The following is a 23985-nucleotide window of genomic DNA, read 5'->3' as shown; positions in this document are numbered from 1 at the left end:
CAGTTATATTCATTTTAAGAAACTTTAAAAAATGAAATAATGGATAATTAGACACATGTAACTGCGTGTTAAACCCGTGTGAGCTCATCTGTAGTTGCGACTGTAGTTGTGTTTGTATGTAATTGTGTCTGTTTGTAATCGTGTGTCTGTAATTGAGCCTGTAGATGCGTCTGTCTGTAGTCGTGTGGATTTTTGGGGAGGCAACACATGTTCCACGTTAGAGCAACTCAGGACCTTCATCACAGCGGGCCGATGCTCATAAATTCTGCCATGTCCTGCCTGACTCCACACACACGTGACCTTTGGGAGTTTGATGAATCAGTAGTGGGATCTAACCATGTCCAGTGTGTGACAGGGCTGCAGGTGTTATGTTGTCCCCTCACTGAATGTGTTCATCACAGCTTCCACACATTCATGTCATATACGTGATGTTTATCTCAGTATTTGTGTGCAGTTTATTAAACTGTTAAAAAAAAGTGATAAACTCAGTTTTAGCAACTGATGTTTTTCTTTAAAAAAAATCATTTTAGATTATTTAATGTCGAGGTCTGATGACTTAGAACAACCAAGCGTAGATTTGCAAATCTGCGCCAAGACGTGATGCCTGCAGCAGAGAGTCACCCAGCAGCATTGCTTTATATTGTTTCTTATTGTGTTTCAAACGGTGTCAAATAATGAACACACCGGGCCAATCTGGGATCTGTTCTGCCTTACCCACGTACATTCATTCATTAGCCTACAATAGACATCTGATAGAGGAGACATTTGATATCTGATACATTTAACTCTGAGACTACACACGACTTACATGTTATCATTAATACACTCTAAAATGTCTAATCTTAGAATGTGCTTAATTTAGAAAACAATTTAAATTTGTGATGTATTGGCCAAATAACAGGTTTAATAAGCACAGCACATGCAAGTTACAGTGGCAAGAAACACACAGCACACAAGGCAGCTCGAGTGTCAGCGAGCATTTCCCGGGATGTCACGTGCGAATGTTTAACACAAGTGTCAGCTGCTTGTAAAAGACGTGCGGAGCTTCCCGCTCCTGCCACTAACACCAAGGATAGTCTGTTGCCCCCGGCGACATGGAGCCCATTCCCAGAAGCCTCTCTGATTTATGGCCCTAATTTTGCCGTGACGCTGGGGAAGCTGGGATTTGTGGTTCATCCGAGAGCAGTTGGTGATATGATGAGGCCGGAGCAAAGTTCAAAGCGACGGCCGCTCTCTCCGTGTGTGTGTGTGTGGTGGGGGGTGTGTGTGCATGGAGCAGGAGCAGAGTGAGACAAATGGAAGAGCTTTCTGAGAATTAAAACAGACTAAAATACCATAGCTCAGCTAAGCAACACAATTACAGCAATTTTTCAGAAAAAAAAGTTTACTAGTGGCCATCGCTATAAAACACTCTGAAGAAACAAATTCCACCTCACATCCTGTTATTCAAAAACTAAATAAAAAATCCTAAAATAAGTTAGCTGGGTTATTCCAGGGCCTCTCTGGCTTTCATTATGATTTAGGACTAGTGTTTTAATCTCAAACTGTGCTCAGTGGCGCTGACCAACAGGGTTTCGCCTTTTAAAACGATGTTGTGGAATAAACACTAAATTAATCATGTTTCCAGTGAAGTTGCTGGGGACCAAAATTTGCTTATGGTGCCTCACATGAAATATTAAGAGATTTCCTCTCCAAGCAGGTGGGATAAAACGTGTGGGCAGTGGGGCATCTCACCAAGCAGACACCCCCCACCCCATACTACCGCAACACAAGATTGTTTGGATGAGTAAAGGTGTGGAACATGAGCGTGACGTGAGTGCGGTACTCGATCAGAGTTCCTGATGTGATTTCTGCATGTGAACAGCCACAGTGACACTTCCGACGCCTCAACGCATTTCTCTTGATGCGGATTGTGCACTTGTTCAGGTGGTGAATTCCGTCAGGCAGGTCACTTCCTCCCTAGCAACGGCGAGGCCTGGCCCCGCCCACCTGCTCCACATGAGGCGGCGCATGACAGGGCTGGGGCTCAAACCTGCATGTCAGCAGCGGGAATCCCCTGCCCTGCTAAACACAAGATGGCACAGTTCCTACACGTGATCTCAGATGAAAGGCTGATCAGTTGTGCTGCCATGGTTACGTGATGGCGGCTCAGTCACACATCATCCCCTCTGGGTGTTAAGCGCAAGCTCCATCCATCTTGCTGACATAAATTAGAAACAAAACCAGCTACTACACATCACACACACTCTGTAAACACGTTAGCTGACGGCCCGCGACACGTGCTAAACTCATTAGGCAATATTTTCAGAGCTAAGTGTGTTAGACAGCATTCATCTGGAAACTTCTCTGACCCCTGGCTGCTAAGCGCTGTGTCAGGGTGAGGGGCTGGTTTAACAAACACATGACATTACCCAGAGCTCCAGCTGGGACCCCACAGCACAGCCCAGATGAAAAAGCCCTGTTTAAGCTCGCGTGCGTCATACGCTTCCCTCAACCTGCTTGTCCACGATGAAGCAGACGTCGCTTGTTAGAACACAGCACCGCACCCAGGCGGAGGTCAGAGGTCAGGAGTAAAACGAAGAATTGAAGAAACACACACACGGACCTGTGCTGTGTGTGTATGATGAGGCACAGGGGTCCGTAGGGACCAGCTGAAGCACCATGCCCAGCAGGAGTGGCTCGTGTGTGGGCTGAGTGTCCAGTTAAGAGGCGCCTCGCTGGGAGGCTCAGACCAGCCCAACACCGGAGCCTGCCAAGGCAAACCAAATCTCTCACAATTAGCTGAGTGCACATGACAGGAACCCGGGCGCAAGCAGCACCACCTGCAGCTGGCATTTTGATTGGGCGATCAGTCCTGCACTATGCAAACGAGGTGGACAAACCACACCCTCCGCTGGGTCCTAAAACCCCGGACAAAACAAACAAAAAACACAGCGAGAGAAAAGGGTGAGAAATAAACACTTTATGATTGAGAAACAGGACAAACTTTCACTACAAAAGGTTTTGAAACTACAGCGGTAAACACGACGTCGTGGTGTCCCAGCTCAGCCTGAAAACCACAAGAAAAAGAAAATTACAAGAAAATAAAGTTGACCCCAGGAAAAACAGAACTTCAGCCCATGCAATTCAAAACTAAATAAAATATTGGGAAATGAACATTTGCGATTGTCTTACCTTGGTGTGAAGTCCTGTGTCGGATACTTACGTGCTCCGGTTCAGAGCAGGGAAGGGAATGTTGGAAAAATGCTCTTTTTGTGAGGAGGGGGGGAGGGGGGTTGAAATGGTCTTTATTTTTTCAGGTTTATTTTTCAGGCGTTTTTTCGGTCGTTGCTGCACAAGCAGCTCTCATCTTTCTTGGTTTTTTTTCTTTTTTCCTTTTGTTTTTTAGCTGATTTTTTTCCAGACCACTTCAATTCTTTATTTTTTTTTTACATCTCAAATTAAAGAAGCAAAGCAATCAGGCAAATCATTAAAATTCATAAAATATATACACAAAAGCAAAGATCTGTGAACGTGAGGACACTACATGTAACACACGACCGACACCACTGTGTACTCAAACCAAAACTCTGTCTGGACTCATCGGATCTGACATGATTCACAAAGTTCTCTAGGTCACAAAAAACCAAGAAAACAAAACAAGGTTTTCACAAAGTTAATCAGCAAGTTTTTACATAATGGAAATAAGAAAAACAAACAAACAAACCCCGCACGCGTGCACACGCACACACGTTTTACTGCATGGTGAACCACACAGAGTGAGGAAGCGACAGACAGTTACTGTTAAAGTGAGAAATAAAACATGAAAGCTTACTGATGGCAAACAAGCTTAAAAAAGGAAAATAAAGCCACGCTGGGGGCGTTGCCAGGCCGTAGACATCTTCATCTGCGCCAGGAGCGGGATTCATCATCATCATCCTCATCGTCGTCATCCTGCAGAAGAGCGTTGTCCACGAGAGAGTCCTCCAGGAACTGCAGCCAATCAGAAAGGAGGATATAACACAGAGACAGGACTATGGCATGCACACGCGCGGGGTGGAGGGGGTGGGTGTCAGACCCGTCCCGAGATACAGATGAGGGCAGAAATAAACTGCTCAGGGCAGTCGATCTGCAGGTGCCACAGACAAATGAGACAGAGCGTGATGAAGATCTCACCTCATCTTCCTCGTGCTCCACGTCGTCAGGGTCGGCCGTGACGAGCGAGGCGCAGGGACGGTGCCACGACAGGAGCAGCTCCTGCTGGTTCAGACGAGAGCCGTGGAGGGCTGCCTGCACCAGAGACAGTGGCTCACACATGTGGGAAAGGGGCATGGATGTGTGTGTGTGCGAGTGTGTGTGCGTGTGTGTGCGCGCGTGTGAGTGTGCGCGCGCGCGTGTGCGTGCGCGAGTGTGTGTGTGTGTGTGTGTGTGTGCGTGCGCGAGTGTGTGTGTGTGCGCGCAAGTGTGTGTGCGCGTGTGCGTGTGTTACCTGCTCTGCTTCCACACGCGTCCTGTAGGTGATGACCGCGGTGAGACTGGAATCCTCCATCTGACAGTCTTCAATCTCCCCAAATTGCTGTTGACAGAAGCAGATTCAGTTAACACACACACCCACACACCCTAGAGCCTTAATCCAAACCCTTTCATCATCAGAACCACACGAATCTCAGATTATTACACAATCCAGCTCTAAATCTCAGACTCACAGCGAAGTGCGGCACCAGGTCGACCCGCTCCGCCTCGGTGAAGCCACTGACCACCAGGGCCCGGGGCCGGTGGTCCACCACCACGTTGGCAGGGCCCCCCCTGGGCCGCCCTCGAACGCCCCGGCCCCGGCCCCGCAGCGACCCTCGACCCCTCGGATGGGTCCCCCTCCCTCGGCCGGGGTTCAGAAGACCCCTTTTGGCAGCCTGAAAAGGAAGCAAAACAATAGCATCATCCAGTGGCAATTTGAAGAATTACAGCATGTGACGGTCCAATTCCAAAAAAAAAAAATCCCTGAAGAAAATGACTAAATCCAACAGGATGTGAACGTTAATGGTCCATGAATCAGTGACCATTTCTCATCAGTTTAGGCGTGCTACGTGATTGTGATGGAAGGTTTTCTGGGTGCACAGACACACCTCGAGCTGAAGCTGTGTGTATCTCAGTTTGAGCTGAGCAGTGTCCTCGCCTGCCTGAGTCTTCTTATACAGGTCCAGCTCTGTGTCTAGCAGCTCCTTCTGCGCCTGTGAACCCCCCGCAAACAGCCCCAGTCACATCACCCCTCAAACAAACAGCTCTACAGTCACATCACCCCCCAAACAAACAGCCCCAGTCACATCACCCCCCAAACAAACAGCTCTACAGTCACATCACCCCCCAAACAAACAGCCCTACAGTCACATCACCCCCCAAACAAACAGCCCTACAGTCACATCATCCCCCAAACAGCCCTACAGTCACATCACCCCCCAAACAAACAGCTCTACAGTCACATCACCCCCCAAACAAACAGCTCTACAGTCACATCACCCCCCAAACAAACAGCCCCAGTCACATCACCCCCCAAACAAACAGCCCCAGTCACATCACCCCCCAAACAAATAGCTCTACAGTCACATCACCCCCCAAACAAACAGCTCTACAGTCACATCACCCCCCAAACAAACAGCTCTACAGTCACATCACCCCCCAAACAAACAGCCCCAGTCACATCACCCCCCAAACAAACAGCTCTACAGGCACATCACCCCCCAAACAAACAGCCCCAGTCACATCACCCCCCAAACAAACAGCTCTACAGGCACATCACCCCCCAAACAAACAGCTCTACAGGCACATCACCCCCCAAACAAACAGCCCCAGTCACATCACCCCCCAAACAAACAGCTCTACAGTCACATCACCCCCCAAACAAACAGCTCTACAGTCACATCACCCCCCAAACAAACAGCCCCAGGCACATCACCCCCCAAACAAACAGCTCTACAGTCACATCACCCCCCAAACAAACAGCTCTACAGGCACATCACCCCCCACCCCCAAAATCACATCACTTCACCCCCACAGGTTCTGACACACATGTGCAGTGTGTGTGTGTGTGTGTGTGTGTGTGTGTGTGTGTGTGTGTGTGTGTGTGTGTACCTGGGCCTTGGTTCTGACACACATGTGCAGTGTGTGTGTGTGTGTGTGTGTGTGTGTGTGTACCTGGGCCTTGGTTCTGACACACATGTGCAGTGTGTGTGTGTGTGTGTGTGTGTGTGTGTGTGTACCTGGGCCTTGGTTCTGACACACATGTGCAGTGTGTGTGTGTGTGTGTGTGTGTGTGTGTGTGTGTGTGTGTGTGTGTGTGTGTGTGTGTGTGTGTGTGTGTACCTGGGCCTTGGTTCTGACACACATGTGCAGTGTGTGTGTGTGTGTGTGTGTGTGTGTACCTGGGCCTTGGTTCTAACACACATGTGCAGTGTGTGTGTGTGTGTGTGTGTGTGTGTGTGTGTGTGTGTGTGTGTGTGTGTGTGTGTGTGTGTGTGTACCTGGGCCTTGGTTCTAACACACATGTGCAGTGTGTGTGTGTGTGTGTGTGTGTACCTGGGCCTTGGTTCTAACACACATGTGCAGTGTGTGTGTGTGTGTGTGTGTGTGTACCTGGGCCTTGGTTCTGACACACATGTGCAGTGTGTGTGTGTGTGTGTGTGTGTGTGTACCTGGGCCTTGGTTCTGACACACATGTGCAGTGTGTGTGTGTGTGTGTGTGTGTGTACCTGGGCCTTGGTTCTGACACACATGTGCAGTGTGTGTGTGTGTGTGTGTGTGTGTACCTGGGCCTTGGTTCTGACACACATGTGCAGTGTGTGTGTGTGTGTGTGTGTACCTGGGCCTTGGTTCTGACACACATGTGCAGTGTGTGTGTGTGTGTGTGTGTACCTGGGCCTTGGTTCTGACACACATGTGCAGTGTGTGTGTGTGTGTGTGTACCTGGGCCTTGGTTCTGACACACATGTGCAGTGTGTGTGTGTGTGTGTGTGTGTACCTGGGCCTTGGTTCTGACACACATGTGCGGGGTGTGTGTGTGTGTGTGTGTGTACCTGGGCCTTGGTTCTGACACACATGTGCGGGGTGTGTGTGTGTGTGTGTGTGCACCTGGGCCTTGGTTCTGACACACATGTGCGGGGTGTGTGTGTGTGTGTGTGTGTGTGTACCTGGGCCTTGGTTCTGACACACATGTGCGGGGTGTGTGTGTGTGTGTGTGTGTGTGTGTGTACCTGGGCCTTGGTTCTGACACACATGTGCGGGGTGTGTGTGTGTGTGTGTGTGTACCTGGGCCTTGGTTCTGACACACATGTGCGGGGTGTGTGTGTGTGTGTGTGTGTACCTGGGCCTTGGTTCTGACACACATGTGCGGGGTGTGTGTGTGTGTGTGTGTGTGTGTGTACCTGGGCCTTGGTTCTGACACACATGTGCGGGGTGTGTGTGTGTGTGTGTGTGTACCTGGGCCTTGGTTCTGACACACATGTGCGGGGTGTGTGTGTGTGTGTGTGTGTGTGTGTGTGTGTGTACCTGGGCCTTGGTTCTGACACACATGTGCGGGGTGTGTGTGTGTGTGTGTGTGTGTGTGTGTACCTGGGCCTTGGTTCTGACACACATGTGCGGGGTGTGTGTGTATCCTCTCAGCTCCTCTTGCAGTTTGTTGATGCTGGTGGTCAGTGTGGTGAGTGTGCTCATGAGCTGGGCCTTGTCCTCTGCCTTCACACACTTATTCTTCTCCAACTTAGAGATCAGCAACTGAAAACACACACGCACACGCATGGTCATCTCATGTGTGTGTGTCTCCTCCACTCTACTGCCGTCCCCTGGTGTCTCACTAACTTTCTGAGTCTCGATGTGTTTCTCCAGAATCTCCTGCTTCTTTTTCCTCACGTCCTGCTGGAGTTTCAGCGCCTCCTGGTGGAGGAATTAGAAAATGCATTCACAGAACAGCCAAGAGCACACACACACACACACACATACACACACACACACACACACCTGTTTCTTCTTCAGCGTCTCCTCAGTGCTGGTTGCCAGCCCAAACAGCGCCCCCTTTTGGCCGGCCTTCAGCGCCGCTGGGTTATAGAAGGTCTTCGTGAGTCCAGTTGAGGTGGAGAAGACCTGCAGAGAACACAAATCACCAACACGGTCAGTGTGTTCCCACGGCGATGGCAGCTCAGGAAGTGTGTTGGTATGTGTGATAGAGCGCGAGAGAACCTTTCCAGCAGGGGGCGCTGGTTTGGAGAAGCCAAGACGCGCCTTCACTGAGGACCTGCCCACGTTCAGAGAAGACTGAAAACACACACAGTGTTAACACACACGCTACAAACTGCAGCACACACACAGACTACAAATCACAGAACACACACAGACACACACACAAACACAACTACAAATCACACAACAGACGCTACAAATGTGGTTGGTACATTCTCTTCACTAGTGAATCAGACGTGTACTGTCATCTGTGTGTGCTACAGTTGAACATGTGATCACACCACACACGCACATATACACAAGCACGCACACACATGCACACATTGATGGTTAAGTGCGACGGTCAATTAGATGAGGTTGACTTTATGGTCAGGGTTCTCACACTCGTTAAGACACCAGACAGACAGACAGACAGACACAGAGACAGACAGGACGCTTGTGACATCAGACAGAAAACAGGTGTTACTCAAAAATCACAACTGGAGTCTCAAAATACATCAGATGCATGTGCATGTGCACGTACGCGTGGACACGCACCTGAGCGGGGGGATCAGCAGGACTGCTGGGGGGCAGAGGACCCAGACGCTCCTTCACAGACTGTTTCACACTGACCACGGCAAGGGACGGGGACACCGGTACACACTGGAGCACAGGAACACACGTCACACACCGCCTCTCTGTGTGTGTGTGTGTGTGTGTGTGTGTGTGTGTGTGTGTGTGTGTCACCTCCTCTCTGTGCCAGTACACTCTTATAAAGCGGTTGTTCAGCACGGCCTCAGGACTGTGAATGGCCCTCCTTGCTTCCTCAGGAGATGCAAACTGGATCAGCGCCCCCTCTGGGTCGTTGTTATAGGCAACCTGTACACGTGCGCACGCGCGCACACACACACACACACACACACACACACACACACACACACACACACGGAGGGATGGGCGATAAAATATCATTCGTTGTAACGCCGATATTTTTAAATCTCGTAATACTGTGACAATCAGTCGCACTGCAGTGATGCTCAAGTGTGTAATAAACAGGGAATGACCAACGTAGCGGAGTTCCTCAGACGAGCTTCAACTGTGATGACATTTCTGGGATACAGAAGGTGCGACTGCAAACGCTCCGTCATTTACAAAGAAACGAGTACAAAAGAAGCAACATGTATATTACTGAGAATATATCACGCATTTCACCACCTAAAGCAAAGACACCTCAGTGAATATGACACGAGACCAAAACATTCTTCTCATCTCAAAAAAGCCAAGCCGAACCAAACATAGTCACTCAGGCAACCACACCTGACATGCAGCCTGCCGGAGGCATAAACGTGCACGTGGTGGGATGAAATTCCTCACACAGTCACAGTTTGTTCAGATGAGGATTCCTAACCAGATGGTGGAAAAGGTCGGATCTAAGCGGCTCATGAGCAAGCCGGAGCCCCATTATGACATGCCTGGAAGGAAATATTTCTCAAACAGCTCTGCCCAGCTGAACGACGAACGCTGTGTCGGGCTAGACACTACGTTAGCTCCAGTGGAGAGCTGTGCGTGGACGAGCAGAACCAGACTTTGATCAAGTTTGAATAAGATGGACCTGGACTTACATCTACAGGAAACGACGACACTGCTGCCCACAGAAAAGCTTTTTCCCAGAAGGCCGACAAGAGAAAATTTAAAGGAATTTCTCTGGTCATGGGATCTTAAAGAAGAAAAACAGGTATGTGTGACGTCAACACCGTCACTCTGAAGGCATGGTTTACACTGCCTTGAATTGGCTTCATAACGCTATTGGAAAGTTCATGCAATTTTATCTGAAATATAAACATTTGTGTGATGGCCTGGGAAGGTCAGTTTAATTGATTCAGAACAGCTCAATTACTGGAAAACTTCTCTCTGGCAATTTAGAATTATTTATAGAAAATAAAAAAGTTAATATTTTTTCCAGTAACACGATTATGATACCGGCTGCCACACTGGTTGCTGTGCATGTGTATGCAGTTTGTGTGTGTGTGAAAATATTTTATAAATGTTAACTAACTTGCTCACCTGACAAGTCCAAATTCAGTTCCAATCTTGTAAATCTCACTAATTCTCACTGAAATATCCATCAGCGTTATAATCCATGTTTGGCCACAGATGATGTCGACTTCAAACTTCAGCAATGTTTTATAGACAGGATGTGGAGATTCTTATTCTGAAACCACAGCAACCAACTCTGCCGTGTCAAGTCTGATAGGTTACTGTCATTTGGCTGACAGATTTTCCCAAGGCACCACAGAATGGAAATTGATTTTTTTTAAATTCACTGATTCTTTTCACATCTTTAGATGTGTAATATTATTAAGCTGTAACTGAAAACACGGTCACGCGTCTCGTCAAACGGGAATGTGGAGGAGCCCAGTATTCCTAGAGCAGTGGGGACCTGCAGGCACTGGGAAACACCAAGGCCGACGTATGAACTCGTCACTGGACCCCCAATGCCATGGCGACAAAGACCAGGATGATTCAACACACGCTGGGAGAAGAGACGTCACCACGCAGGACGTCTGGGAATATTTTAATATTTTAAGACTATTTTAATATTTATTTTACAGTTACTGTTACACTGATTTATATGAAGAAATTTAAATGTTCTGTTTAAATGAAGAAATTGCAGCTGTTGTAAAAAGTTTTTATTTGTGTTTGGTTTTGCACTGATAATGAAGGTCACTGGACTAAAAATGTGAAGCTGAATTTTGTGAATATTTAGCTAGATTTCAACCTTAGACTTCAGAACTGACTGGCTGACAAACTTTAAATAAAGTGTTTTTAAAACTAACCTGTTTAAGAAGTACTTTATATATTGTTAGTGAATATCATTACTGCAAAAAATATCCCAGAATACTGTGATGTTATCTCCCCCCCCCCCCACACACACACACACACACACACACACACTCACCTGCAGGTTGACTATAGTGCCAAACTTGCTGAAGTACTCATTGAGCTTGCTAATGGTGTTCAGGTCTGGGGGTATCTGTCGTATGGCCAGTTTAGTGTTGGCTGAGGAGAACACAGACTTCTTCTGGTAGCCGTGATGGTTCGGCTTGTTGAAGGTGTGTCTAAGGGCCAAAGACACGGGTCAGTTTAGAAACAAAAAAACACGTATACCACTTAAACAACAACAAAACCATCGTCTGAATGCTGACAGAATTCTTCTGTAAGGATGCTGCATGTTAGTTTTATACACCCAGAATCTGTTTTGTATTGCTGCACTTGCGGAGTCTCGAGGGCCTTGTTGGGAATTAAGTGTGTGTGAAACCACCTCAGTCGTCATCTCACTTCTCAAACCAGGGCTTCTTCGGCACTATGTTGCTGTCAGGGGGTCCAGGACCTCTCTTCCTGGACTCCGACTCCACTACAATCCTCACACTGTTGTTATTATTCAGCGATTTGTCTGGAGAGACCACACAGAAGAACAAAACAGTCTGAGCAGGATCAGGGACAAGTTTCCTGTTTCTTAACGCAGTCCACAGGGACGCAGCAAACGGTCCAGATCTTTGCTTCTCCCACAGAACCTGAGCAAACGTGTCCAGAACTCTGAACACCCAGCTCGGAACAGCTGGGAGAGAGCAGAGACCTGGGCTGGACCAGACCGGAGACAGGACAGAAGGTTCTGGAAGTGTCTGGGTTTGTAGAGAGCAGCAGGGGACGGGGTTACCTCGTGGAGGAACGTCCATCTCGCCCATGGTCAGGCCAATGAGGTTGGGCCTCTGAACGTTGCCACGGTGTCTGTACACAGGTCTGGGGTTCATACTAGGAGCCTCTGGGTTATACACATCTGGCTCAAACACATCTGTACATGTACAAACACACACACACACACACACAGGGTTAAATCCCATTCTACATATTTACACATTTGTACATGAATGTAAACACTGTGGGGTTTCGAACTGTTATACGATAAGGAGGGTGGTGGAATTACCTGAAGTGTAGAGTGGGGGAGGGGGATGGGCTAAGGGTGGGCGGAGCCCTGACGTGACCAGGTGTGGTGGAGGCTGGGTTAGTGGGGGGCGGAGCCCAGACGTCACAATGGCAGGCACAGAGCTTGTGACAGAGCAGGGGGGCGTGTCCATTCTCGATGGCTGCAGGGCTGGAAGACGAGGAGGAGGACCTACACGCACGCACACACACACACACACACACACACACACACACACACACACACACACAAACAGGTAATCAAACACCTGTGTCAGGTGAAGCATTGCTAACTGTGTCAGGTGAGGCATCGCTAACAGATGTTTATTTACCAAACAAGCTGACTGAAGTCTCAGATTAAACACTGAAATATTACCACAACTCACCTGGCACGGGGGAGGGGCAAGGTTCAATGACAGGGTGGGTGAGGGGCAGAACTGACGTACCTGCCACAGGTGGGAGGCTGGGGGGCATGGCACCTGGGGGCACAGGCGGCCGCAGGTTGACCGGTGGGGGTGTGAGGAGGGCGGGAGGGGGGGGCAGTCCCGGAGCAGGGGGGCCGTCCACCACAGGGAGGGGCGGAGCCTGGTAGGGGAGCATGCCGGGAAGGTTGACATCCTCCACCACCACGGGGTCACTGCCGTGGTCGAAAGGGCACAGGTCACCCCGCATGCAGAAGCCTTTCTCTGTGCAACAACCGACAGACAGACAGACACACACACACACACACACACACACACACACACACCCCTGCATCACAAAACAGACCCAGCACAGCGCGCACACACACACAGACCGACAGGCAGTAAGCCCTCCCCCATACCATCGTAGTCACGACAACGTTTGCGAGGAGGAGGCGGGGCAGCTCTCCCGTAGGGGGCATGGTCTGGGTGGAAGTCAGACCAGCTCTCTGTGGTGCTGTTGCCATGGTGAGTAGGGGCGATCACTGTGATAGTACTACTGAGAGCTGGCACAGGGAAGTGTGTGGAGGCGGGGCCTGTGGCTAGGGGCGGAGCCACATAATTCTCACTGGCTCCTCCTTCCTGTCGATCAGGACGCTCCTGGTCATACTTCGATTTCCCAGAATCCCTCTCTGTATGGGACATATGAAAACAGAACTAATTTCTGTTTGATGGCTGTGCATGTACACACGCACACATGCACGCACGTATGCCACCCCGAAGGTCATGACCCTGATGGCGCTCTAACCTCTACTCCTGGTGCGTGAGCGAGTACGGGATCGTGTTCTGCTGAGATCCCGGTCTCTGTCCCGCTCCCTGTCCCTGTCCCGGTCCCGGTCCCGGTCCCGCTCTCGGTCCCGCTCTCGGGCACGGTCTTTACTCCAGCTGCGGCTGCGGCTCCGCCCACGGCGCCGGTTGTAGCGGTCCCGATATGAGTCCCGGCGGGGAGGATTCCGGTCATATTCCCTCTTCCTGGAGCGCTCGTCTTTCTTACGGTCATCCCCTCTCCTGGAAAACCCCACCAAACGCAGTGAATAACGCAGACACACGTGCACCAATGCCACACACCTGCACACCAACGCCAGACACACACACCAACACCGGCACACATGCAGTGTCTACCTGTTGTCTCGGCCATAGCGGGAGCTCGGCTGGGGACTATGGTTAACACGTCTGGAGAACTTCTTCTCTCTGTCCTCATCTCGGCCAAGCAGCTGAACAACCAGACAGAGGAAACATCATACACACACACCTCAGGTCAAACACACAGACACAGACACACTTCACCCACTAAGAGAGAGAGCCAACTTGAAACACACACCTCACGTCAGACACAGACACACACAAACATCTCAGCCACTATCAGGGCTGGACAGTGCAGCCCACCTCCACCGTCTCTCACGGTGAGCAGCAGTGTCAGCGTGTCACAGCACGGCTGCATCTGCTACGACTGACTGGCACTTCAACAAACGCGACACCTGCTAACATGCATCGCCTCATAAGCTGGGACTCATCACCTTAATGGAGTTTTATGCTGTGTTCTGCATCTGTGTGTAATTCATGCGTTATATATTGGTTATGTGCAGTCTGGTACTGCTGAAGCCACGTTTTCAGTAGTAAACAATGTTTATTCTTTTTTTCCATTCAATAAGTCTTAAGGGTGAAGCTCTTGATCTACACAACACTCTTAGTGCAGTGAGTCTAGGAAGACACACGCGTGCGTGCGTGCGCACACACACACACACACACACAAACAAACACACACACACACACACAATAACCCTGTTCAGTTTCACACACACAACACAAAGTTCTTCACAATACAGTATTGTCCGACAGTGTCATATCCGAGTGGGTCACCTCATCCTTCTTCTGCTCGTCCAGCCGCGGGTGGCCGTCAGCCCGGTCCAGGGAGCAGGACTGAGCTTCACACTGAGGCAGGTAACTGTGTGTGTTCACTGCGTCAAACAGTTTATCCACAAACGTCTGGGTCTCTGCAAAACTCAACACGCATGCACACGCACGCACGCGCGCGCACGCACACACACACACACACACACACACACACACACACCACAACACACAGTCAGAGGAGCAGTACTGCAGGGGCCGGTGATCAAAGGCCGTTACAGCCTGATCTCGGCCACAGGGGCGAGACGCTCCGTCTACCAAGACCGTGCGGCTCGGCTGTCCACCGCGGGAGCGAGAGCTCACCTTTCTGCAGGAAGACGTCCAGCTGGTCCACGCACAGCGCACGCAACTCCGCGTCCGACTTGTCCTTCTTCACCAGGGCGACCACGTACTTCGCGAGGGCGGAGGGGTCCGCGTCACATCTGCGGGAGGACGGGCACGGGGTGACCACGGGCCCGCGCGCACATACACACACAGCGTCACACGAGCTGAAGCTCAGCCTCGACACAGCGCACGTGACGTGTAAAGCTCGTCTCCTGGAGACCCGAGCGCGCTCGTCAGGAGCACAAATCACGGGCTCTTACTGTACCCCGCTAGCCAAGCTAGCCAAGCTAGCCCTCGTTAACGGCCGTTAGCCCGCCGGCTAGCCACCACACGCCACACAGCTAACAGGCTAACACGCGAGCGAGCCGGCCAGCACGCGGCACTGGCGCGGCGCGCGAGCGCGGACTACTTACATCGGTTCGAGGGTTTTGGAGAGCCACGTCTTCAAGGCATCGAGGTCCTCAATGATCATCGTAGAGATTAAACGACTTTAGAGGAACTTTAAGAGGAACTTTCAGACGAACTCGCCGCGGGCTGAAGCGACCGCCTCACTGTTAGCTTAGCTTAGCCTAGCTTAGCCACTCAGGACAAATTGCGTGCCCTTTTCTCAGACAGTCTCCCGTGCGCAGCTCGTGACATTAACAGCGGGGAAGGCGCGCTCGAGGCTACGTCTCGCACTGGCGCAGCGAGCAGCTAAACGGCAAAGCACCGACACTCCTCTCACTCCGAACAAATGGCGACTGTTTACTCCCGCTGGGAAATATCGCGAGACTCGGAGCAGCAGCCAAATGTGTTCACACGGCGACCAGTAGAGGGCGCTCGCCGCATCTCAGCCAGGTCCTTAGTCTGATATTTGAACGTCACGTTCATGCTTTTATTTTGGTTCAATTATAATAATAGTAATAATAATAAGTTATGTAGCGAAACTAACATAAATTAAATGATCTTAAAAGTGATCTCTAAACAACTACAGAATTAAGTTGGGTATAGAATCCAGTTGCAGTGGGTTTGTTAAAACACTAAAACAATAAATAAAGACACAGACACCATGACACTGAAGCATCGTATTACTCAGAGCTAAAGTCACCTGAAACCGTAAGCGTTCATTCATAAAGCACAAGAAGAGCGTTCTGATCTCCAACACAACTTTAATTATAGTTTTCCAAGTGTTATACAAAGCAGTCAGTCTGTACAGATCAAAGAGACATTTAAAACAAATCAGTACCAGGAAAGTGCAAAAAATAAAATTCAGACATGGAAATAAAAATCATGCTGTACATTTCTAACTGTATTTATAAATAAACAGGACACACATTCACACATCCACTGGTGACTGAGCAAAGCTACTGAATCACAGATCTGATATGCTTGATTCTGATTGATTCTGATTAGATGAGTGTTTTTCTTAAATTTTTGGTTCCCACAGTTTTCCATGCACCGTGGAATGCTGCTGTCTGGAAATCCAGGCTCATACAGAGCTTAGGCTGCATCACACCTGCATCACGCAAGCGCGAAGCACAGAAGGAAGAGAATATCAAAGGCACTCCACCTACTTCCATAGAGGATTTTTATAAAAGAAAAAACAAATCAACCCATTTGAAACTAAACCTCTACCACAGAAGAACGAAGGTGCATTCTGGGACAGTTGTCCTGCTGTACATTACACACACAGTGACAGGAAGCACTTCAGACAACAAATAAAATAAACCAAAAATCTCTCCCCAGCACACCCAATTACTAAACTTAGACATCACCTTTGAACTTTGACCCAAACAAATCATCACCCTCCAAGCACAAACAGTCCAATACACTCGACAACATAATCAGTCATATTACAGAATCTGGCATGACACGGGATCCTGTGAGGTCAGCAATGACCACTCCCAACACAGCCATGAATAACGAAGCACAACTCGTTAATAGAGTAGACAGTCAAAGTTCACAATCTCACCTTCAACACATACCCATACAAACCCACGTCCTGACCTGATAAAAGAAAAGCTGCATATGGGAGATCAAAGACACAAACTCCTCTGAGAATTTTCTAGAAGGCCAAGGAGTTTTACTGCATAGTAAACTGTGACTGAATGGCTTAAACGTTAAGGTAGAGGAGGAGCCAGCAGAACAGCTCACATGAGAGGAAAAGTTATCCTTTGTGTTACTGAACATGTATGTGTGTGTGTGTGTGTGTGTGTGTGTATGTGTGCGTTACTGGTATCCTGTGTGTTACTGAACATGTGTGTGTGTGTGTGTGTGTGTGTGCGCGTTACTGGTATCCTGTGTGTTACTGAACATGTGTGTGTGTGTGTTACTGGTATCCTGTGTGTTACTGAACGTGTGTGTGTGTTACTGGTATCCTGTGTGTTACTGAACATGTGTGTGTGTTACTGGTATCCTGTGTTACTGAACATGTGTGTGTGTGTGTGTGTGTGTGTGTGTGTGTGTGTTACTGGTATCCTGTGTGTTACTGAACATGTGTGTGTGTGTGTGTGTGTTACTGGTATCCTGTGTGTTACTAAACATGTGTGTTCAAGTTCAAGTTTGTGTGTGTGTGTTACTGAACATGTGTGTGTGTGTTACTGGTATCCTGTGTGTCACTGATCCTGTGAGTGTGTGTTACTGTTATCGTGTGTTTGTGTTATCTTGTATGTGTGTGTGTGTTACTGGTTTCCTGTATGTTACACAAATGTTTTGCCCTGTTGAAACATCAAGAAGACTGAAAGGTGTTTGTCAGTCACTGCAGGTGAAAGTGGAATGTACCATTAGCAGTCATTTATAGTTTGCTGTGGGGGTCATATTGCTTAGTTAGCACTCATAAAGCCCTTCAGGCCCCCGTGACATGAGCTGTAGTGGATTCCCAATGCATCGCAAACAGAAGCACTACAGGTCATACTGAGACTTCAGTTATAGCCACAACATTAAAAATCACTCAATCTGTATTTAAATAAATCATCCAGATTTCAAGTAAAAAACACATTCAACGGTTAGACACAAAAAGTCTGCTCACAAACACAAGTACACACACCTCCTGCCTTGAATAAACACATACCATGTGTAATGTGTGCTTCCCTGTCTTGGTCAGTTATCTTGGACATAAACCTTTTCTGTACATATCTCAGTGGCCTGAACGCTAAAATAATGTGTGTGTGTGTGTGTGTGTGTGTGTGTGTGAGAGAGAAAGCGATGTAAGAAACAAAAAGGCCACTGACAAATGGAATATTTAAAATGGGTGCGTGCGCACACACACACACACACACACACACACACACACACATACACATACACACATGCACACACACACACGCACGCGCACACATTATTGTTGGTGGGGGATGGTTACGGGGTGTTGGGGGTATTTGAGGGTGGTGTTGGGGTGGAGAACACACGTAGCTGGACACTGCGCCCCCACCAGTTCAGCCACTGCTCTACTGCATCACAGACACAAACAGAGCACAACACCACAGGACTACAGCAGCCATCAGCACATGCTTCTCCCTGATTGGGAGACTGTGGTGACTGACAGAGCAGTGGGCTAATCAGGCAGTGGGACTGGGGACTAGGGTGGGAGTCAGAGATGATCTTGGGTGAGATACTCCGTTTCTCCGGATGAGATCTGGGTCAGACGCTTACTGGAACCCCAGAATTTCCGCGTGATTTGGCCAGAGCGCATCTAAGAGGAGAGGGGAGGAGAAATGGATAGAGCAGTAAAGGATAATGAATGTGAAGTACAAAGAAAAAGAAAATATTACTGATGAGTAAAATTAGTCTATTATTATTATTATTATTATTTATTCTTTATCAGTACTTGACTTCAAGTAAATCAACAATGGAGTTGGTGAGTGAAGCCAGACAGTTGGGATATGAAAAATAAACTTGAGATGAAAAGATATTGATAGCTCAAAAATATGAAATATATATATAATAATATTTATATTTATATCACTTGCTAAAATGCGAATCTGAGTGCATCGTGAACTACAACCTGGCCACTAGAGCAGCATCTAGAACCGTATCTAGAACAGAGTGGTGTTTAGAACAGTATCGAGAACAACATCAGTACCATCAGTACTTCTGTGACTACACCTGCTGAAGAGGTAATCCTGAACAACGCATCTGTGTGTTCTGTGTGTGAGCAGTGGTAACTTCATCATGTTGTGTCTAGACAGTCTTCCTCTCTTCTGCTTATATGAGGATTTAGTACGGAAAAGCTCACAGTGTAGCCCAGAGTGTCCAGGATCCAGAATAACCCAGTTTAACCCAGCCCTGGCTGCCCTGTCATACCACTGATAAACAACATTTATTTACAAACGGTATCATTTGATTACAAACCAAACAGCTGCTCTCGTGAAAGAGGCAGGGGCAGATCTTCAGGACCTTACATGCAGACTCATGTCTCTCCATCACTATGGAGGGACTGCATGAGTGTGTGTGTGTGTGTGTGTGTGTGTGTGTGTGTGTGTGTGTGTGTGTGTGTGTGTGTGTGTGTGTTCTTTTATGTCATATCTGGACTGAAGGTATTCTGGTCTCGCAGGTGCAGCACATGTGCAGGTGACCTCACTCTGAGCGTGCTCATTAGTGGCGACCCCTCCATCCTCTGGGAAATGTAGTTCCTCAGGGAATTCTTTACCTCGGAAGGCTTGCCCACTCCCACCAGGATCAGCTTCCCGTCCTGCAGCCCAACCAGCATGTGAGAGTGCTCCTTCGTCACGGACACACATCGGACAGGCTTGCGCATCGCCATGGGAGACGCACACAGCGCCAGGCTGCCATGGGAACCAAGAGAATAGGAGGTATTATCAGATAACACACTTTAACCGCTGAATGCAAATGAAAACAAGATACAAACATAAAATACAATAGTGATAACATTTTGTTGAAATGGCAGAGTAAGGAGGAGAGAAAGAGGGGAGGAGAGGTGACTACCTGTACAGGTCTCTGATAGATAGCAAGCCCTCCTCGCTGCCTGTGACTATGAACTCTCCACACACACACATGTCAGTCACCTGTTCCTTCAGAGGTTCACTACACAGGTGCTTCCCATTCACAGAGTACAGGTGTAGTGTGTTCTTATCCTGATCTCACACACACACACACACACACACACACACACACACACACACACAAACACACACACACAAACACACACACAAACACACACACACAAACACACACACACACACACACACACACATACATTAATACACATACACATGTATACATTTATATATATATATATATATATATATATATATAGATATATAAAAATGTATACATGTGTATTAATGTATACATATGTATGTGTATTAAGGTATACATGTGTATATGTGTATTCATGTATACATGTCTATATGTAGTAATGTATACGTGTATATGTGTATTAATGTATACATGCCTATATATGTATTCATGTATACATGTCTATATGTATGTTAAATGTATACATGTGCATTAATGTATACATGTGTATATGCTTTAATGTATACATGTCTATATGTGTATTAATGAATACATGTGTATATGTATTAATGTATACATATCTATATGTGTATTAATGTATACATGTGTATATGTATTAATGTGGGTGTTTACCACATGTAATAGGCAGTATAACCACAATCATGTCTGTTACACAGCATTTGTATACCATGTGTGTGTGGTGTATGCATACTTCTGTGTGTGTGTGTGTGTGTGTGTGTGTGTATGGTGCAGCACATGTGCAGGTGACCTCACTCTGAGCGTGCTCATGTGTATATGTATTAATGTATACATGTCTATGTGTATTAATGTATACATATGTATGTGTATTAATGTATACATGTGTATATGTATTAATGTATACATGTCTATATGTGTATTAATGTATACATATGTATATGTATTAATGTATACATGTGTATATGTATTAGTGTGTGTGTGTATGGTGTATGCATACCTCTGTGTCTGTGTGTGTGTGTGTGTGTGTGTGTGTGTGTGTATGGTGTATGCATACCTGTGTGTGTGTGTGTGTGTGTGTGTGTGTGTGTGTGTATGTATGGTGTATGCATACCTCTGTGTGTGTGTGTGTGTGTGTGTAGTGTGTATGGTGTATGCATACCTCTGTGTGTGTGTGTGTGTGTGTAGTGTGTATGCTGTATGCATACCCTGTGTGTGTGTGTGTGTCTGTCTATTGTGTATCTTGTATGCATACCTCTGTGTGTGTGTGTGTGTGTGTGTGTGTGTGTGTGTGTGTGTATGGTGTATGCATACCTCTGTGTGTGTGTGTGTGTGTGTGTGTGTGTGTGTGTGTGTATGGTGTATGCATACCTCTGTGTGTGTGTGTGTGTGTGTGTGTGTGTGTGTGTGTGTATGGTGTATGCATACCTCTGTGTGTGTGTGTGTGTGTGTGTGTGTGTATGGTGTATGCATACCTCTGTGTGTGTGTGTGTGTATGGTGTATGCATACCTCTGTGTGTGTGTGTGTGTGTGTGTGTGTGTGTGTGTGTGTGTGTATGGTGTATGCATACCTCTGTGTGTGTGTGTGTGTGTGTGTGTGTATGGTGTATGCATACCTCTGTGTGTGTGTGTGTGTGTGTGTGTGTGTGTGTGTGTGTGTGTGTGTATGGTGTATGCATACCTCTGTGTGTGTGTGTGTGTGTGTGTGTGTGTGTGTCTGTCTATTGTGTATCTTGTATGCATACCTCTGTGTGTGTGTGTGTGTGTGTATGGTGTATGCATACCTCTGTGTGTGTGTGTGTGTGTGTGTGTGTGTGTGTGTGTGTGTGTGTGTATGGTGTATGCATACCTCTGTGTGTGTGTGTGTGTGTGTGTGTGTGTGTATGGTGTATGCATACCTCTGTGTGTGTGTGTGTGTGTATGGTGTATGCATACCTCTGTGTGTGTGTGTGTGTGTGTGTGTGTGTATGGTGTATGCATACCTCTGTGTGTGTGTGTGTGTGTGTGTGTGTGTATGGTGTATGGTGTATGCATACCTCTGTGTGTGTGTGTGTGTGTGTGTGTGTGTATGGTGTATGCATACCTCTGTGTGTGTGTGTGTGTGTGTGTGTATGGTGTATGCATACCTCTGTGTGTGTGTGTGTCTGTCTATTGTGTATCTTGTATGCATACCTCTGTGTGTGTGTGTGTGTGTGTATGGTGTATGCATACCTCTGTGTGTGTGTGTGTGTGTGTGTGTGTGTGTGTGTGTATGGTGTATGCATACCTCTGTGTGTGTGTGTGTGTGTGTGTGTATGGTGTATGCATACCTCTGTGTGTGTGTGTGTGTATGGTGTATGCATACCTCTGTGTGTGTGTGTGTGTGTGTGTGTGTGTGTGTGTGTGTGTGTGTATGGTGTATGCATACCTCTGTGTGTGTGTGTGTAGTGTGTATGGTGTATGCATACCTCTGTGTGTGTGCGTGTGTGTCTGTCTAGTGTGTATGGTGTATGCATACCTCTGTGTGTGTGTGTGTGTGTGTGTGTGTGTGTGTGTATGGTGTATGCATACCTCTGTGTGTGTGTGTGTAGTGTGTATGGTGTATGCATACCTCTGTGTGTGTGTGTGTGTGTGTGTGTGTGTGTGTGTATGGTGTATGCATACCTCTGTGTGTGTGTGTATGCATACCTCTGTGTGTGTGTGTGTGTGTGTGTGTGTGTGTGTGTGTGTGTGTATGGTGTATGCATACCTCTGTGTGTGTGTGTGTGTGTGTGTGTGTATGGTGTATGCATACCTCTGTGTGTGTGTGTGTGTGTGTGTGTGTGTGTGTGTGTGTGTGTGTGTATGGTGTATGCATACCTCTGTGTGTGTGTGTGTGTGTGTGTGTGTGTGTGTCTGTCTATTGTGTATCTTGTATGCATACCTCTGTGTGTGTGTGTGTGTGTGTATGGTGTATGCATACCTCTGTGTGTGTGTGTGTGTGTGTGTGTGTGTGTGTGTGTGTGTGTGTGTATGGTGTATGCATACCTCTGTGTGTGTGTGTGTGTGTGTGTGTGTGTGTATGGTGTATGCATACCTCTGTGTGTGTGTGTGTGTGTATGGTGTATGCATACCTCTGTGTGTGTGTGTGTGTGTGTGTGTGTGTATGGTGTATGCATACCTCTGTGTGTGTGTGTGTGTGTGTGTGTGTGTATGGTGTATGGTGTATGCATACCTCTGTGTGTGTGTGTGTGTGTGTGTGTGTGTATGGTGTATGCATACCTCTGTGTGTGTGTGTGTGTGTGTGTGTATGGTGTATGCATACCTCTGTGTGTGTGTGTGTCTGTCTATTGTGTATCTTGTATGCATACCTCTGTGTGTGTGTGTGTGTGTGTATGGTGTATGCATACCTCTGTGTGTGTGTGTGTGTGTGTGTGTGTGTGTGTGTGTGTATGGTGTATGCATACCTCTGTGTGTGTGTGTGTGTGTGTGTGTGTATGGTGTATGCATACCTCTGTGTGTGTGTGTGTGTATGGTGTATGCATACCTCTGTGTGTGTGTGTGTGTGTGTGTGTGTGTGTGTGTGTGTGTGTGTGTGTATGGTGTATGCATACCTCTGTGTGTGTGTGTGTAGTGTGTATGGTGTATGCATACCTCTGTGTGTGTGCGTGTGTGTCTGTCTAGTGTGTATGGTGTATGCATACCTCTGTGTGTGTGTGTGTGTGTGTGTGTGTGTGTGTGTGTATGGTGTATGCATACCTCTGTGTGTGTGTGTGTAGTGTGTATGGTGTATGCATACCTCTGTGTGTGTGTGTGTGTGTGTGTGTGTGTGTGTGTATGGTGTATGCATACCTCTGTGTGTGTGTGTGTGTGTGTGTGTGTATGGTGTATGCATACCTCTGTGTGTGTGTGTGTGTGTATGGTGTATGCATACTTCTGTGTGTGTGTGTGTGTGTGTGTGTGTGTGTGTGTGTGTATGGTGTATGCATACCTCTGTGTGTGTGTGTGTGTGTGTATGGTGTATGCATACCTCTGTGTGTGTGTGTGTGTGTGTGTGTGTGTGTATGGTGTATGCATACCTCTGTGTGTGTGTGTGTGTGTGTGTGTGTATGGTGTATGCATACCTCTGTGTGTGTGTGTGTGTGTGTGTATGGTGTATGCATACCTCTGTGTGTGTGTGTGTGTGTGTGTGTGTGTGTGTGTATGGTGTATGCATACCTCTGTGTGTGTGTGT

At 47.8% G+C, this 23985-nt stretch overlaps 2 protein-coding genes across 7 annotated transcripts in view; both read right to left on the bottom strand.

Annotated features, from left to right (window-relative positions):
• Positions 1-3263: 3263 nt before the first annotated feature.
• Positions 3264-15614, bottom strand: rbm26 (RNA binding motif protein 26). 2 transcript variants are annotated; one of them, XM_081717922.1, is made up of 21 exons: positions 15275-15614; positions 14841-14959; positions 14487-14620; positions 13749-13840; positions 13375-13634; positions 12612-12851; positions 12170-12358; positions 11903-12037; positions 11524-11638; positions 11144-11303; positions 8932-9063; positions 8743-8847; positions 8206-8280; positions 7987-8109; positions 7828-7902; positions 7582-7743; positions 5103-5207; positions 4686-4889; positions 4469-4555; positions 4156-4269; positions 3264-3972 (listed from the first exon to the last, which is right to left on the bottom strand). In XM_081717922.1, the coding sequence occupies exons 1-21, from the start codon at positions 15331-15333 to the stop codon at positions 3883-3885; spliced, it is 2775 nt and encodes a 924-aa protein (XP_081574048.1). In that variant the 5' UTR covers positions 15334-15614; the 3' UTR covers positions 3264-3882. The 2 variants fall into 2 exon arrangements, with proteins under 2 accessions (XP_081574048.1, XP_035380465.1); XM_035524572.2 differs by adding an exon at positions 12989-13258 and having other exon boundaries at positions 8743-9063; positions 15275-15613.
• A 375-nt stretch (positions 15615-15989) lies between these two features.
• Positions 15990-23985, bottom strand: part of nbeal1 (neurobeachin-like 1) — a 54939-nt gene continuing 46943 nt past the window's right edge. For 3 of the 5 annotated variants that reach the window (XM_081717255.1, XM_081717257.1, XM_081717256.1), the window contains 3 exons: positions 19785-19933; positions 19420-19624; positions 15990-18531 (listed from right to left, as the gene is read on the bottom strand). In XM_081717255.1, the coding sequence (XP_081573381.1) occupies positions 18430-18531; positions 19420-19624; positions 19785-19933 (456 nt within the window). In that variant the 3' untranslated portion in view covers positions 15990-18429. The remainder of the gene's footprint in view (positions 18532-19419; positions 19625-19784; positions 19934-23985) is intronic. The other 2 variants (XM_035524239.2, XM_035524241.2) reach the window with 1 other exon arrangement.

This window comes from Electrophorus electricus, chromosome 7 (genome assembly GCF_041902795.1).
Source record: "Electrophorus electricus isolate QZ-2024a chromosome 7, ASM4190279v1, whole genome shotgun sequence".
Classification (NCBI taxonomy): domain Eukaryota; kingdom Metazoa; phylum Chordata; class Actinopteri; order Gymnotiformes; family Gymnotidae; genus Electrophorus; species Electrophorus electricus.
Note: the sequence above shows the minus strand (reverse complement) of the source record. Positions and strands in the feature narration are given on the sequence as shown.

Bases quoted from the DNA above. Each gene is read 5' to 3' on its own strand.
- rbm26 (XM_035524572.2), bottom strand. From the start codon at position 15,333: ATGATCATTGAGGACCTCGATGCCTTGAAGACGTGGCTCTCCAAAACC. The intron at 7,903-7,986 runs GTGTGTGTGTGT...TTCCTCCACCAG, and splicing joins AGACGCTGAAGAAGAAACAG to GAGGCGCTGAAACTCCAGCA. The intron at 4,270-4,468 runs GTAACACACGCA...TCTCTGGTGCAG, and splicing joins CGCGTGTGGAAGCAGAGCAG to GCAGCCCTCCACGGCTCTCG.